General features: G+C 51.8%; 1 protein-coding gene across 1 annotated transcript in view; it reads left to right on the plus strand.

Moving 5' to 3' along the window:
* The window catches only part of SCD5 (stearoyl-CoA desaturase 5), a 142,363-nt gene that overhangs the window by 91,853 nt on the left and 36,023 nt on the right, over positions 1-14,487 (plus strand). The window contains exon 3 of the mRNA XM_059151932.1: positions 13,420-13,625. Coding sequence (XP_059007915.1) covers positions 13,420-13,625 — 206 coding nt within the window. The remainder of the gene's footprint in view (positions 1-13,419; positions 13,626-14,487) is intronic.

Genomic DNA, 14,487 nt, shown 5'->3' on the forward strand with positions numbered 1-14,487 from the left:
TTTTAGCATACTTTGCAATTGTTTGTTGAGAGCTGGGCGTGATGTACTAGGTAAAAGGAACTGAGGCAATAGGGCTGTAGAGTGAGGTTTTATGTTTATCTGGCTAGGAATTAGGCTATGTGCTTACAGTGTGCTTTAGCTGTGGTGTCAAGGGCTTAAATCTCCTCTAGTGCCCTTGTTTTTTCTCTCTCCATTGTCTTTGGACTTTCCTGGAGATTTCTTTTTAACATGAGGTTGAAGGCTCTCCATTCTCTCCATTGGAGTTCTGTCATCAAATGGAACAGTGTAGACATGGGGATGGGGGCACTCTATGGTCTTATGATTAGGTCTCAGTCTGTAAGCCTGGGGTGAGCATTTCCCTTCCCTGGGGCCCTTAGGCTTTTGTAAAACTCTGGTTGATTGGGATCTGACAAAATAGTTTTGCTTGAGGATAGATCTTGGGAAGAGAACAGAGAGCTCCATGTATTTCAGAATGATGATGTTTCTCCTCCACCCGCTGGGAGAACAGAAGATTTTTCTCAGTGAGAACCTGGTACGACTCTTGGAGTTAACATTTATACGAGTTGGGGCCCCCTGGCACTGGGCTCCGTTGTTTTTAACTCTCCAGCTTGTCCACACCAAGACTTCAGCAGTGCCCCGATTACAGGCTGAAGTATGCCTGCCCGTCCTGGAACTAGCTGCGGACTCTCGGTCTTGGTCCGCAGTGCTTCTCTGCAACTGCCCGTTTATCTCTCTGGTTTCAGGGCAGCAGTTTGCCCTATGATCTCAGTTCTCTGATGGATGGAAAAGAGTTGTTGATTTTCAGTTCATTTGGCTTTTTTTTTTTTTTTTTTTTTTTTTTTTTGCTGTTGCAAGGATGGGAGCGATGGACTACGTTCAAGCTCTTAATACATCAGGCCAGAAAGCGAAGGTACCGTGTGATTTGTCAGTGGACCAAACTTGACATATTAATAGGTCAAATAAATCGCATGGTCATGGACCATGAACTTTGGCATGTATATAATTACCACCACAACAAAACAAAACAATGACCTAGTGCTAACTGCATACCAGCACTTCCCTAAGAGCTTTACATAGTCTTCTGACATACCCTGAAAAGGTGGAGACTGTTATCTTCCTCATTTGATAGGTGAGACAGTGGGGGAAAAAGAGGCTATGTAAGCTGTCCAAGGACATACAGAAGTGACAGAAGGGGAATTTAAGTTCAGGCAGCTCGACTCCAGAGGTCACCCTCTCACTGCAATGCTCCATTGTTCTGATGCCTATCCCAGGATCAAGTGTCTGTGTTTCCTTTCTTTCGACAAAGAGAGGGGCTAAGCACCGTTCCAGTCACTGTAGAACACGACAGACAGGTCTCTGTCCTCACAGAGTTTATATTTCAGTGGAAGAGAGAGCAAATCAACAAGCAAGCAAATGAATAAGCAAATTTGTGCAGAGAGAGAAAAGAATGAAGCATTTAACCACAGCAACGTGACAGAGTGGAGGGAGGTGGCTGCTTCAGAGGATGGTGAGAGATGCCCTCCCCCAGGCACTGACATTAAAACCAGGAGAGCCGGGACGCAGCTGGTAGGGGAAGAATAATCCAGATGGAAGGAGGGGCCAGAGTAAAGATGGGAACTAGTATGGTGCATTCCCGGACAAGACAGGTGGCCAGTGTGTCCACATGGGTGTGGGAGATGGTTGGAGAAGAGGTTACGGGGCGGGGCAGGTTCCACGTCAGTGCAGGGCTCTGTCAGGCACCGCGCAGAGTGTGGATACTGTCCTATATGCCCTAGCAAGGCACTGCGGAATTTTAGGTGGGGGAGCAACCTGGCGGCAGATGTCTCAGTGATGCACTTAAGCTGCAGTCCACGGTCAGGAGACCCTGGAGGTGTGCCAGATTCAGGACTGCAGACCAGCCCCAGCCTTGGTGTTGGCAGCAGTCCTGGTGACATCTGGGTAGGAGAATGAAAGCTCGGAATGCTTCCTGCAGGCTTAACTCCAGGGCTGCTCTCCTTGCTGGCTGTAGCTGTCTCTGCAGAGACCTGTCCCAGTGTGGGCCACCTTCCTCCTAACTGCAGCCAAAGATCTGGGATCCTCCTGAGCCAAAGATTTGGAGGCACAGCTTCTCTTCCGCATGCGAGGAACAGATTCGCCTTCTTCTTTCGGGTTGGGTTGTGGTTGTTGGTTTCCTTCCGGTGTAAACGGGAAGTCCCGAAAGTGCCCCCCTCCCGAGGCCCTGAGAAGGCTTCTGGCCCTGCTTTCGCAAAATGCTTGAACACTGTGCCTCACGTTGTCTCCTTCACGGCGGCCTGCCCTCCTGGGCAGGTCTTGGAGTCATGTGGGAAGGAAAAACAGCTCGGTGGTCTTCGAGCAACTCCTATGTTCGTGATGATGGTGATTTATGGAGTCACCAGAGCCTTTCTGTGGCTCTGTGCCTCCTCACTAGGGGCAGTGGCTCTTCCCCCTGATGTGGCCCACGTGGGAGAGGAGACAGAGAGAGAGAAACTCCAGAGGCGGCCACAGAAGGCTCAGGTCCTCTGCCCGCGCTCACCAGGCATGAGTTCTCACCGGCCAAAACGGACCGTGGAAGGCGGAGGTGCCATGATGTCTCCCTTCCTTCCCGTTGTGGACCTTGGTCAGTGAAAGCTGGGGAGATGAGTGAAGCCACCTGTGGGAATGCATGTCAAGGGAATGAACATGCGCTTGCCCGAGCTGGCCTGAGCAAAGGGTATCCTCCTGTAGATAGGCACACAATGCAGGGGCCAGTCTGCCTCCTGGGGGAGCTTAACCCCAAATGGACCAGAGACTCTTCACGTGGATCTCTCTCTTGGTACAATGAGTTCTTCCTAAGCAATTCAAGGTGACCCAGGCTTTATAAATAAAAAGTTCTATACTTTAGGGCGCCTGAGTGGCTCAGTTGGTTAAGTGGCTGCCTTGGGCTCAGGTCATGATCCCAGGGTCCTGGGATCAAGTCCTGTATCAGGCTCCCTGCCCAGTGGGGAGCCTGCTTCTCCCTCTGCCTTTCTCTCTCTGTGTCTCTCATGAATAAATAAATAAAATCATTTTTTAAAAAGTATATGCTTTAAAGGCACACAGTTTTTATTCCAAGAAGTACTTAGTAAAGCAGAGGTATTTTGTGAACGTATAGCTATCAGATTTTATATGTTCATTTGGCTCCACACCTCTATTGAAGGAATGTAATGCTTGCATTTTTTTAAAAGATTTTATTTATTCATTTGAAAGAAAGAGAGCCCAAGTGAGCGAGCACAGGTTGGGTGGAGGGCAGAGAGAGAGGGAGAAGCAGACTCCTGGCTGAGCAGGGAGCCTGACACGGGGCTCAATTCCAGGACCCTGAGATCATGACCTGAGCCGCAGGCAGACGCTTAACCCACTGAGCCGACCGAGCGCCCCAGTACTTGTCTCTGATGAATCACCCACGCAGGCCTATCAGTATAGAATCTGAAATATGTTTTCAAGCCAAGTATATCCGTCTCCCTGCTCTTCATAGGGGAGATCTCGGGAGGGGCACTCAGACCCGGCGCCCGGGAAGCCATGCCCCTTCTCCGCCCGACTTGCTTCCTCTCTTAGAACCCACCGGAGGGTTGGCGCCGGGGCCCTCGGAAGCAGAGTCTAATCCCTTGTCTGATAACTGAAGAAACTGAGGCCCTGCTGTCTGGGTTGATTTTTGTTTCTCTCCCACGTTGGCTCCAAAACTGCATGGAGGTGTCCAAGGACACGGCGTTGCAATGCGGTTCGCTGGCACGCGGTTTCTTCCCGGACGCCCTGACCGTTCCGGCCGAGCCAGCTCCGAGCTGTCCCTCTTCACTCCGGGCTCTCACTGCTCTCCTGCCAGACACTCCACGCTGCGCTTTCTAGGTTTCCAACCCACTGATTATTTTGCATTTTGGATGCCTTCTCTCCCAGCTGCCTTCATTTGCATTTTTCCTAAACCAGATCTCACTGTGATCATTTCTGCTCTCGTTTCCAACCTCTTCAGATCCGTCTGTGTTATTTCTCTGTTCTCAGTGATGCCTGTGGCACCCCCTAATCTGTAACCACCAATGTGTCCGCTTTGCGTGCAGTGTTAATGAAGATGCTGAATGAAATCAGATCTCGCAGCTCCGCTGGGGCCTCCATGAGCTCTCGCCTCTGCTCCCTCCCTCCCATGAGACACGGAGCTGTTTTTCATCTCTTGTCCTTGTTTATCAGAGTTCAGGCTTCAGCCACCCTGTCACTGTTCCTGCGAGCGCCGTCAGAGCTCCTGTCACAGGAGGGCTTCAGGGACACTGTTGCACGAGCTTGGTCAAGCTCCGAAGATGCGACAGCCTCAAGAGCCATTGAATCCACAGTTTGAACTAGTAGTAAAATGTAGAGTTTCACTTGCCAGCTTTTTTCACTAGCCTTGCTTTTAAAGACTCTTTAGAAGACAGACACATTTGATTATCTTCACCTTCTCCTGTTGACTCTTCTACTAAGGCTTTTTGTGTAAATCTCTAGTTAAGTCCTTTTTAATTTAAAGGTGCATAAACCCTTATGTGCTTGTGAGGAATACAAGAGATGTATAAGAAGTGACCCTTGCATAAGGAGTTTGTGATCTGATGGGACTGGCTAATAGCGGCTAATAAAGCGACGCTGTGTGATAAAGGGGCCTCTTACAAGACAGTAGGAGTTAAGACGCTTCATTCTGACATATGGCTTGGGGTACTAGGATAAAACCTAGTGCAGAAGAGGCGTTTTGAGCTGGACCTTGAAAGCTGAGAAGGACTTGTGCAGGCCTGGAAGAAGGGGACAGGAGGGAAGCACATTGCCAAAGGTGGGGAGAGAGGAATGATCATGGCACATCGTAAGGGATCCCTGCACGGGCGGAAATCAGCCTGACTGAGGTCGAAGCTGACTGCAAACTGATGTCGCTTGTTTCTTTGTGCTTTGTTTTGTTTTGAAAGATTTTATCCATTTACTTGAAACACAGAGAGAGATCACAACTAGGCAGAGAGGCAGGCAGAGAGAGAGGAGGAAGCAGGCTCCCCGCTGAGCAGAGAGCCCGATGCGGGGCTCGATCCCAGGACCCTGGGATCACGACCTGAGCCGAAGGCAGAGGCTTACCCCACTGAGCCACCCGGGCGCCCCGCACTGTCGCTTGTTTTCAACACAGCTGCCTGCACGACACTGGGTGTCTCTAAAGCCTCCCCAAATCAGTGTGCCCCAAACCTAAGTCGTGACCCTACTGTCTCCCTGCAATGAGGCCAGAAATCTGGGCGTCTTTCAGGATTTCTCCATTTCCCTCATCACCCCCTGCGCCAATCTCTTAGCCAGCGTCTTCGGGTTTTGCTGGGTAGATCGTGTCGTGCCTCTGCTCGCCTGGGCCCCCTCCGGTCCACGCCACCACTGTCCCCTGCCTCCCTCGGCACCTGCCCCTCGCCTTACTGCGGACAGGACTTACTGAAGATTAAGCCACTCCCCAGCGAGGAAAAAAGAATCTTCCAGTGGCTTAGCATTGCCTTTGGAGTGAAATCCAGCCCCATTGTTAGGGTCGCCGAGGCCCGCAGGATCCGGCGTTTGAGTCCCGGTGCTCTGCTTCCACGCCACGCACAGCTCATCGTGGTTTCCACACTGACCACCTGAGCTGCCGTCCAGTCCCGTGAGCCACAGCCTCCCCCGACGGCCTCTGCTTCACGTACCAGCTGCAAGTAGGGTCTCCCGGCCCTTCATACCTATGACTGACTGGCTGCAAGCCCCACAGTTCCCTCGGGCTTGAGAATTCACTAGGACAATTCAGAACGCAAGGGAGTGTCGTGCTCACTATCAGAGCTTTAATGATAAAGGATATGTGGACCAGCCCAAAGGGAGAGACACCGAGGGCCAGGTCTGAGCATCCTTCAGCAGAGCCGGTGATGCCCTTTCCCAGCAGAACCAAGCTGTGCCCCCAGCCCTGCAGATCGGCACCTCGGTCAGCCAAAGAGCTCCTTCAAGCCGGTGTCCAGAGTTTGCAGTGGAATTTCATTCCATGGACGTGGTTGATTAAATCACTGCCCCCAGGACTGATGTCAGCCTGCAGGTCCCCTCACCTGGAAAAGTGCTGACCCTCTAGTGAAGTGCTGGGTCCCTCCGGTGGCCAGCCTGATCCTAAAGCTCCCCGGGGGCACACTGGCGTAGTGAAGAAGCTCTATCACTCGGGAAATTCCAGGGGTTTTTGAAGCTGTGTTCCAGGAACGACCAGGGACGAAGACCAGATACTTTTTTTTTAAGATTTTTATTTATCCATTTGTCAGAGAGAGAGAGCCCCGGCAGGGAGAGCAGCAGGCAGAGCGAGGAGCGGGCTTCCTGCTGGGCAGGGGGTCTGACGCGGAACTCGATCCCAGGACCCCAGGATCATGACCTGAGCTGGAGGCAGTCGCTTAACCGACTGAGCCGCCCGTGTGTCCCCAGACACTTCCTTTATTAACACGATACTTCCCAGACTTCACTCTCGCCCTGCCCCCACACACCTCATACACTGGTGTCCTAGATCCTGGACCATGCCCAGTCCTTCCCTCTGGTCCACGTGGCCTCCTTCTCCCCAGCCCCTCCTCCACGCCCTTTCACACTCCACCCTGCCCCCACCCATGCCCCAGCTCTTCCCAGACTCCCGTTACCTGATTAGAAAGTCTTTGCTGGCTGTCCCCCTGTTACCCCCATGTCTGTTTGCGACACAGCACGAATCTCAATCTGAAATAATTCTGTTTATGTTGACTCCATTAGCTTTACGTTTGTCTTCTCCATGTAATATATATTCCTTGACGCAGAGCCTGGGCTGTCCTGGTCCTTACCTCCTGGCACATACCAACAGTCAGTAAATATTCGTCAAATCAAAGAATAAACAGAGTGGGAAGATAAGGACAATCAGACCCGTTGAGGCTTTTTGACTGTCAAGAAGAGCCAATGTTTAGACTTGATGAGAACAGTAGTACAGAGAGGTTGTTGGGTAATAAGCAAGAGGGTAGGTATTTGGGGAGAATGACTGTGGGGAGGAGGGTCGCGGCGTACCAGGTGTATTGCACGGAGGAAAGGACTAGAGGCAGGAGGAGTCGGACAAAAGCCTGAGCAAGAGTGGTGACGCAGACACGCAGTGGAAGGCGAAAATCTGAAATTTTTAAAAAAGATTTTATTTATTATTTATTGGACAGACAGAGATCACAAGTAGGCAGAGCAGCAGGCAGAGACAGAAGGGGAAGCAGGCTCCCTGCTGAGCAGAGAGCCCGATGTGGGGCTCGATCCCAGGACCCTGGGATCATGACCTGAGCCGAAGGCAGAGGCTTAACCCACTGAGCCACCCAGGTGCCCGAAAATCTGAAATTTTTAAAGAAAGATGCCCTTGACATTTTTTTTTTAAGTTTTAATTTTTTATTTTGAAATCATCTTGAACTTACAAAACACTTGCCTAAATGGACGAGGGACCCTGTGGACCCTTCACCAGAATCACGGGCTGTCGACATTCGGCCTCACAAGCTTCCTTCTTCTACTCTCTCCGTGTGTGTGCGTTCTTCTGCGTGACGATTTCTGGATCATTTCAGAATAAGCTAAAGACGTCATGTGTTTTTATCCCCAAATACTTCTATGTAGGTCCTAATGGCAAAGACATTTTGTAACCACATAGAACATGGACCCAAATCAGGGGATTAAATGCTGGTAAATGCTATGTCCAGGATACTGGCCTTACAGTTCAGGATCCTGCCTTACAGTGAGTTGCCCCTTTGGGATCCTTCCATCTGGAACAGTGCCTCGGTCTTGCCTTGTCTTTAGGACTTTGACATTTTTGAAATCCGCAGATCAGTTATTCTGTAGAATGCCCCCGTTTTGCCTTTCTCGTGTTTCCCCCACCTACATTCCGTGCGTTTTTGCTGGGAATGCTGCGTTGCTCATCTTGTGTTCTGGACATCAAGTAAGAGGCACGTGGTAGCACTTCGTCATTACACCATTGAGGGTGGAATGAACTTTGATCACTTAGTTAAGGTGGTGTTTACCCAGTTTCTCTCATAAGATGACCACTTTTCCTTTTGTAATTAATAAGTAATTTGTGCCAAGATATCATGAGCCTGTGTAAATATTTTTCCTTCATCACCTTTTACCCAGTAGTTTCGGCATACAGGGGTGATTCTTCCGGGAATCAGTCATTGCCGTGGCACCTACGAAACAGTGATTTTCTCACCCCATCATTTCTTCTGCCTGTCTGTCTGTCTATCTATCTATCTATTATGGGCTCATGGACTCTTAATGTATTACATGGTTTTAAATCCATTATTATTATTCATCTTAATGCCCCAAATTATCATCGTATTATCGCAGTTTGTTCAGTGCGAGGCACTACAGACGGGCTGCCCTGTCCTTTTTGACCTGTGCCCATCATTTTTTGAGCAGTTCTTTACTTCCTGGCACAACAGAATATACCACATTCCTCTTGCACTTTTCCTTGTGCAAGTCCCGACACCTGCCATTTCATCAGAGTCCTGACTCCTTTGAAAGAGGAGTGAAGTTTAAAAAACGAGATCTGAGGGCAAGGTGTGCCCTTTGCTGCTAGGCTGTCATTCATTTCTAGGCCTTTCTTCCCTGAAATTTTGGCCTCCGTGTGAGGGACATACAGCCCAGGACACTGGAACATCACTGACAGAAAATACCTCCAAAAGTCCAATTGAAAAGTTTCACAGGAGGCCAGCTCGTCTGCCAACGCTACCCAAGCCATTTTAAAAACGTGTGCTAAAAAGGCGTTCCCTGTTGTAAGAGACCTGAACAACGGAGTAATAAAAGAAACTACAAAACGCCCCTTTCCGTCTTCGTAATCTTGAAGTTTTATCTGCAAACCCTTCTCACATCCCTGAGGCTGGCGTCCAGCCCTTTCCCAGCTTACAGCACCGCCCCAGGCCGAGCGCCACAGGAAGGCTGGGGAGCAGGTGGGAACTTGCTTTCTGGAAGCTACAGTTTGCCAGGTGCTGTAGACTTCTGCCAGGCCCTCTTGGGACTTTCCGGGCTCTTCTCACGGATTGTCAGTGCTATCTGGAGGGATATCAGTACTGGCCCGGTCTGAACAATGGGGAAAGCTCAGGATGTTCTTCACTGTTTGAAAAGTGCAGCGTTGGCATCTGAACTGGAGGAGAATAAATTCGGAGTCGAGAGACTGAGACCAAGTCTACTTCAGATGAGCTTTATGGCCCCAAAGAGTGGAGGCAGCAACGGCTTCTCTTCTTTGACCCCCTTGATAGAATGACTTTTTCCAGACAGGAAGCTGTTCATTCACAAGACACATACGCACACACGCACACACACACGCTTTCTCTCTCCTCTAAAATCTGCCGTTGGAGCTGACATGTTGGCCCAGCTGGTGTTTCACCGACTGGAAACAAAGGTGTATCATGGACAACAGCGGAATCCCCTTTGGCCATTTTCTGAGGCCGCCTGGTAAGTTTCCCCTTTTGGAGTGTTGAGTCACCGGAGCAAGGACAGCATGACCACAGCGGTGCCTGGTCAGCAGTGGACATCTGCGTGCAGCCAGGCTGGGGGAAGCCAGCCGGCCTGCCGATGATCCTGCGCTCAGATCTGCTCCGTAGGACAAGCTGGATGCCCTCCTCTTGCTACCAGGTGGGAACGGTGAGGGCCTCAAAAGACAGGGTCCCCTCTCGCCATCGTAGGGGACAGGATTCAAGAATTTACTTTGAACATAAAAGGAAATTGGGAGAAGGTGCTTCAGAATCTGCTTCCGTGGAGCTTTCGAGACTGATGACCTGTGCCCAAGTCCAGGGTCACCCCCAGAGGCTGTGCGTGTGGAGAAATTTCACCACAGGATCAGTTTCCATTTCCACGGTCTCAGCAGGGACCCTGGTTAGGGATGTGGCCTATGATGGAGAGTGAAGGGTTAAAGGTACAAGAAGCAGGGTGCATTTTGGGAAGGGCACGGTCATACTGGTATTGGTGTGACGGGTTGATGCGTGCTAATAGGAAAAAAAGGTGGAGGAAGAGCCGTGGACAGAGGTGGACCTGACTGGAGTGCTCGCTGCATCTCACTCTGTCGTGGAGTTTCCCCAGACACGGGCGGATGGCGGAAGCTGGGTGGTTTTGATGCAGGAGCATAGAAATGTTTTTAAAAATCTGTTTACCCCCTATGACAAAAGACAAGCTTGTTTGTTATAAAAATTTAGAAAATGCAAGCCAACTGAAAGAAAAATTTTAAAGATTTTTTAAAAATTTATTTATTTGAGAGACAGAGACAGAGCGAGTACAAGCAGGGGGAGCGGCAGAGGGAGAGGGAGACGCAGGCTCCCCCCTGAGCTGGGATCCTGACGTGGGGCCCGTCCCGGGACCCTGAGATCATGGCCTGAGCCGAAGGCAGCCGCTTCACCATCTGAGCCACCCAGACGCCTCTAAAAGAAAAAATGTAAAAATCACCCCCCATCCCACTTCCTAGGGAAAACCTCTGCAAGCAGGTGGGCTTACGTGCTTCCTTCATGTGTCCTGGGCTCACACACACGTTTTTGTTGAAACTGTACTTACCATTCGTGAAAACGACTTCTCATTTAACCGCTTTCCCTCTCATGTCTTCATGTCTACAGTACAATGTCCTCTTAACTGGCTTTTAAGTCAAACCCAGCAGGTGCTTTTGTTAGAAACTTCAGAGTATGAGGTAGAACGGAGAAGTGGCTCGCCTCACGGCCTCCCTTGCAGTCTCCCCCCTGAGGTGACCCGGAGGCTTCTTTCCTGATATTTCTCTCTAGAAGCTTTCTGTGACATGCGCGCGAACCGAATTCCGTTAATACATCACACGGTCCTCAGTGAAATCCTGTCATGTGGAAGTTCAGGGTTTGTCCAGTGTCGCTGCGGTGAGCATCTTGGCGGTTAAGTCTCCGCACACAACCGGGGTGGTTTTCTTCGGACAAATCGTAGAGAACAGGTCCCTGCGTTGAGGACAGGCACAGTTTTAACGTTTTCATACGGGTAGCCTGTTGCCCTCCACGGTGTGGGACAGTGTCACTCTCTCACCGTGGGATCCGAGTTTTATTTATTTTTGTTAACACTGAACTTCGCATAACACGACGCGGGTGAGCGACCCGGCCGTGGGGCCGGCGCTGCTGTGGGAGCCGCCGGTGCTGTGGGAGCCGCCGGCCGCCACCCCAGGCTGCACCGCTGCCCACCGCGGCTCTGAGTGCGGACACGGTCGTGGGGACCGAGGGCTGCAGGGTCGCAGACGTGCGCGGTTTCAAAGGGTCAGTCCCGAGAATGACACGAACCAGCTCCTGAAGCTTCTGCCCCGTCATTGGAGCCACGTTCCCTCGGACTCAGCTTTCGTGGTAAAAACACAAACAGGAGCGGAAGATTCTAAATCCCGTGGGGTGTCCGGGGCTCGGTCACGGGCTCAGCCGGTCGGAAAGAGGCCCAGGCCTGGTGTCGTCCCAGCGCTGCAGCCCCGCGGCCCCGGTGGGGAAGGCGTCTGCAGAGGCCACAGCAAGCATCTCGCTCCGACCCGTCCTCGCCGTCCCCCGGCCGCTGTGACCATCCTCAGCCGAACTGTGGGGGACACTCAGGACCCTCTGCTCAGGGTTTTCAGAGAACTGCGCTGCGGCGAAGGCCGGGGCAGCCTTTCCGCGAGGGACAGGCGCACATCCGTGACAGGCGCTCCCTCGGGATCTGGAGGAGGAGGGAGGGACCTTGTCCCCCAGCACGCGAGCCGAGAGCAGAGGGAGGCCACGTCTCTGCGGTCGCTGTCCCAACACACCCACAGGCTGGAGTACACGTTGGCTGAGCCTTCATGGGGCGTCTGCAACCGGGGCAGAGCATCCCCCGTCCCGCGGCGTCCGTAAGGGCGTCCCAGTACATGGACGCAAAGGAATAGATCGGTCCTTGGGCTGCGAGGGTCTTCGTCAGCGCTAGACATTCCTTTCCGACCCCAGACTCTGTGACTGTGGAATAAACACTTTCACTCTTTCCGGCCACCGTGTCTAAGTGCTCCGGGAATCCACAGACCCCATTCTTACCCAGCAAGCCCGGCTGCGGTTCTTGCCCTGCATGCACAGCCAGGAACCTCTCTTCTCTTTCTGTATTCAAAGTCGAGCTCGTGACTCTTACGGCCTGTCTACCTCCTCCCTCTCTGTCCTGTTCCCCAAGAGTGAAACCACTTGAGAAGCTTCCAGTGGTGGTGTTGGGTAGACAAGGTTGAGGAGGCTTCCGGCAGCATTGGGTGAGCCCAAGAAACCAAAAACGCAATGAATCCCCTTTAGATTGAAGAAACTGCTAGAATTTTGAGAACAAAACTGTTCCCCTTTCTCATCGCAGGATGAAGCCAGCAGGTGTGAACGGGCTGGTTGCTACTGAGAACGTGACTGAGGCCTGAACACGATGACCTTTTCTTTCTGTTTTTTTAAAGGGCTTATTTCTGTTTTCAGACTACTTTCCTACCAAAAGCACTACTTCCCAGTGAGGGCGGCCCACTCGGAGTTTTGAAAGCATTATCAGAGAAAAAGAAAACCGAGTCTAAACGGAAAGTCTGGAGATCTCAGTGGCCCATGACAGAAGATAAGGTCTCGTTAATGCTGTCAGCCTAAATGCCATTGGTTCTCGTCCCGGATGGCTCGTCCGGGGCCTCCAGTCTCTTGATACCTTCCCTTGATCTCCCATCATGAGAGGGTCAGTAGGGCATGTCCCCCCTGTGTACCTGAGCCCCACCCTGTCTGTGGCTTTGGCAGAATCCGCCCGACAATGCTGTTCCTTCCTTGGGTTCGGGAGTCTGTCTTGGGATTCCAGTCAGCACTGCGTGTCTGTGAGGCATTCCTGCTTCCAGGGCCAGGCCAAGTCTATCAGATTCCTCAGGGAGCCAGGACTTCCCTCCCTCCCTGTGGCACCTGGTAGAGCAGTCCTCAAACAGTATTATTTGTGTCTTGGTATTTGAGAGATTTGGTGAAGTCACTCTTTCAGTTTTTACTTAACTGGCTTCCTGGTGTCTGTAAGTTGGACGCAAGAATGAGAGCGAGGCCAGAGGGACTCGGGCCAGGCGCCAGACTCCTTTCATACTGGAGGTGGCCCCTCTCCTCTGACAACCAAGACTTCATCTTGAGACTGGGTCTCTCTTTTCCTGACATGAATGATCTCCCAGGAGACTTCCGTCGCCTCCACCAGAACTTTCAGGTTCCCCCTCTCGCTCACTCGACAAGCCTGGACCTCCTGCAGGGGCGCGTCCCAGACACAAGCTCAGAACCCTACTGAGGAAGGATTTCCTCTTGTTTTCATGGAACCCCCCCGACCAACCCCAGGGACTGAACTCGAGGTGAAGACATTGCAGGTTGATTGTGGGAGCAAAGTGGAAGTCAGTGTTGACGGTGGTGGGGAATGTGGTCCGGGGAAGGCTGAGAAGCTTTCCAGGTTTCGAGAAGCTGCCAGGGTGTGTTGTCTCTTCACTCAGGGTCTGTGTTCTCCCTGCAGAATGACATCTTCGAGTGGGCCAGGGACCACCGAGTCCACCACAAGTACTCGGAGACCGACGCGGACCCTCACAACGCTCGCCGGGGCTTCTTCTTCTCGCACATCGGGTGGCTGTTTGTGCGCAAACATCAGGATGTCATTGAGAAGGGGAGAAAGCTTGACCTCACCGACCTGCTGGCGGATCCTGTGGTCCGATTCCAGAGAAAGTAAGTGAACAGACACCGGAGAGCTGTCGGGGGACGGAACCAAGAGACAGAGCGCACTGAGGTGCATTAATAACCCCAAATAATTCTCACAGCCCTTGCCCTAGTCAGGACTTATCTGTTTATTCATTTCCTTGCTCACTACGTCTCCCTGTTTACACGTTTGTTTTTCGTTTTAATTTCAAATCGAAACAGATTTCCGTCAAGCCCAGTGTGCTTTCCCTCAGACCGTCCCCCAGGACTGATCTCATGGACTCCGTTTTTGTGTTCCCCGGGCCTCCAGCCATGGTGGGCGTGGGGAGGACTGGCTTTATTTTAGCAAAACCCGACCCCCAGCAGCCCTGGGCTGGCTCCAGTCTTGTAGTGACTCCTAGCTCCCTCCCCTGCCTCCTGAAATGCTCCGGCGGCGGGATTCCACGCAGAGAAAATGTGCCCGTGTAACAGAGCCCCAGAATGCGTGTGTGCGTGGCCGGCGTCAGCTGCGCACGTCCAGTCGGTCAGTGCGTGCAGAGTGAACTATTTCAATCGTCACGTGGGGAAGATGGCCTGTAATTGTGCTGGCGACCAGAGGCCGGGTGTTTTTCACCTTTTAGCCAGGAAGTTGCATAGACCATGTCCATGTAGGGATTTGCAAAGTGGACCACTATGAGAGCATTTATAAATGGGCTTTTTGCCCCAAAGTAATGGATTTATGTGCAAAGAGAGACAGTTTATGGATGGCACTCTGGTTAGAGCCTTGAGATAACATGGTGAAAGTGGTTACCACAGACCATCTCCACTGACACGCAGGAGTCATTTGAGGACTTACCCATGGAAACTTCTGGAAACAGAACTGGAGGCTGCACCTTTGTGTGGCATAAGCGGT

Source organism: Mustela lutreola, chromosome 1, assembly GCF_030435805.1.
Source record: "Mustela lutreola isolate mMusLut2 chromosome 1, mMusLut2.pri, whole genome shotgun sequence".
Classification (NCBI taxonomy): Eukaryota; Metazoa; Chordata; class Mammalia; order Carnivora; family Mustelidae; genus Mustela; species Mustela lutreola.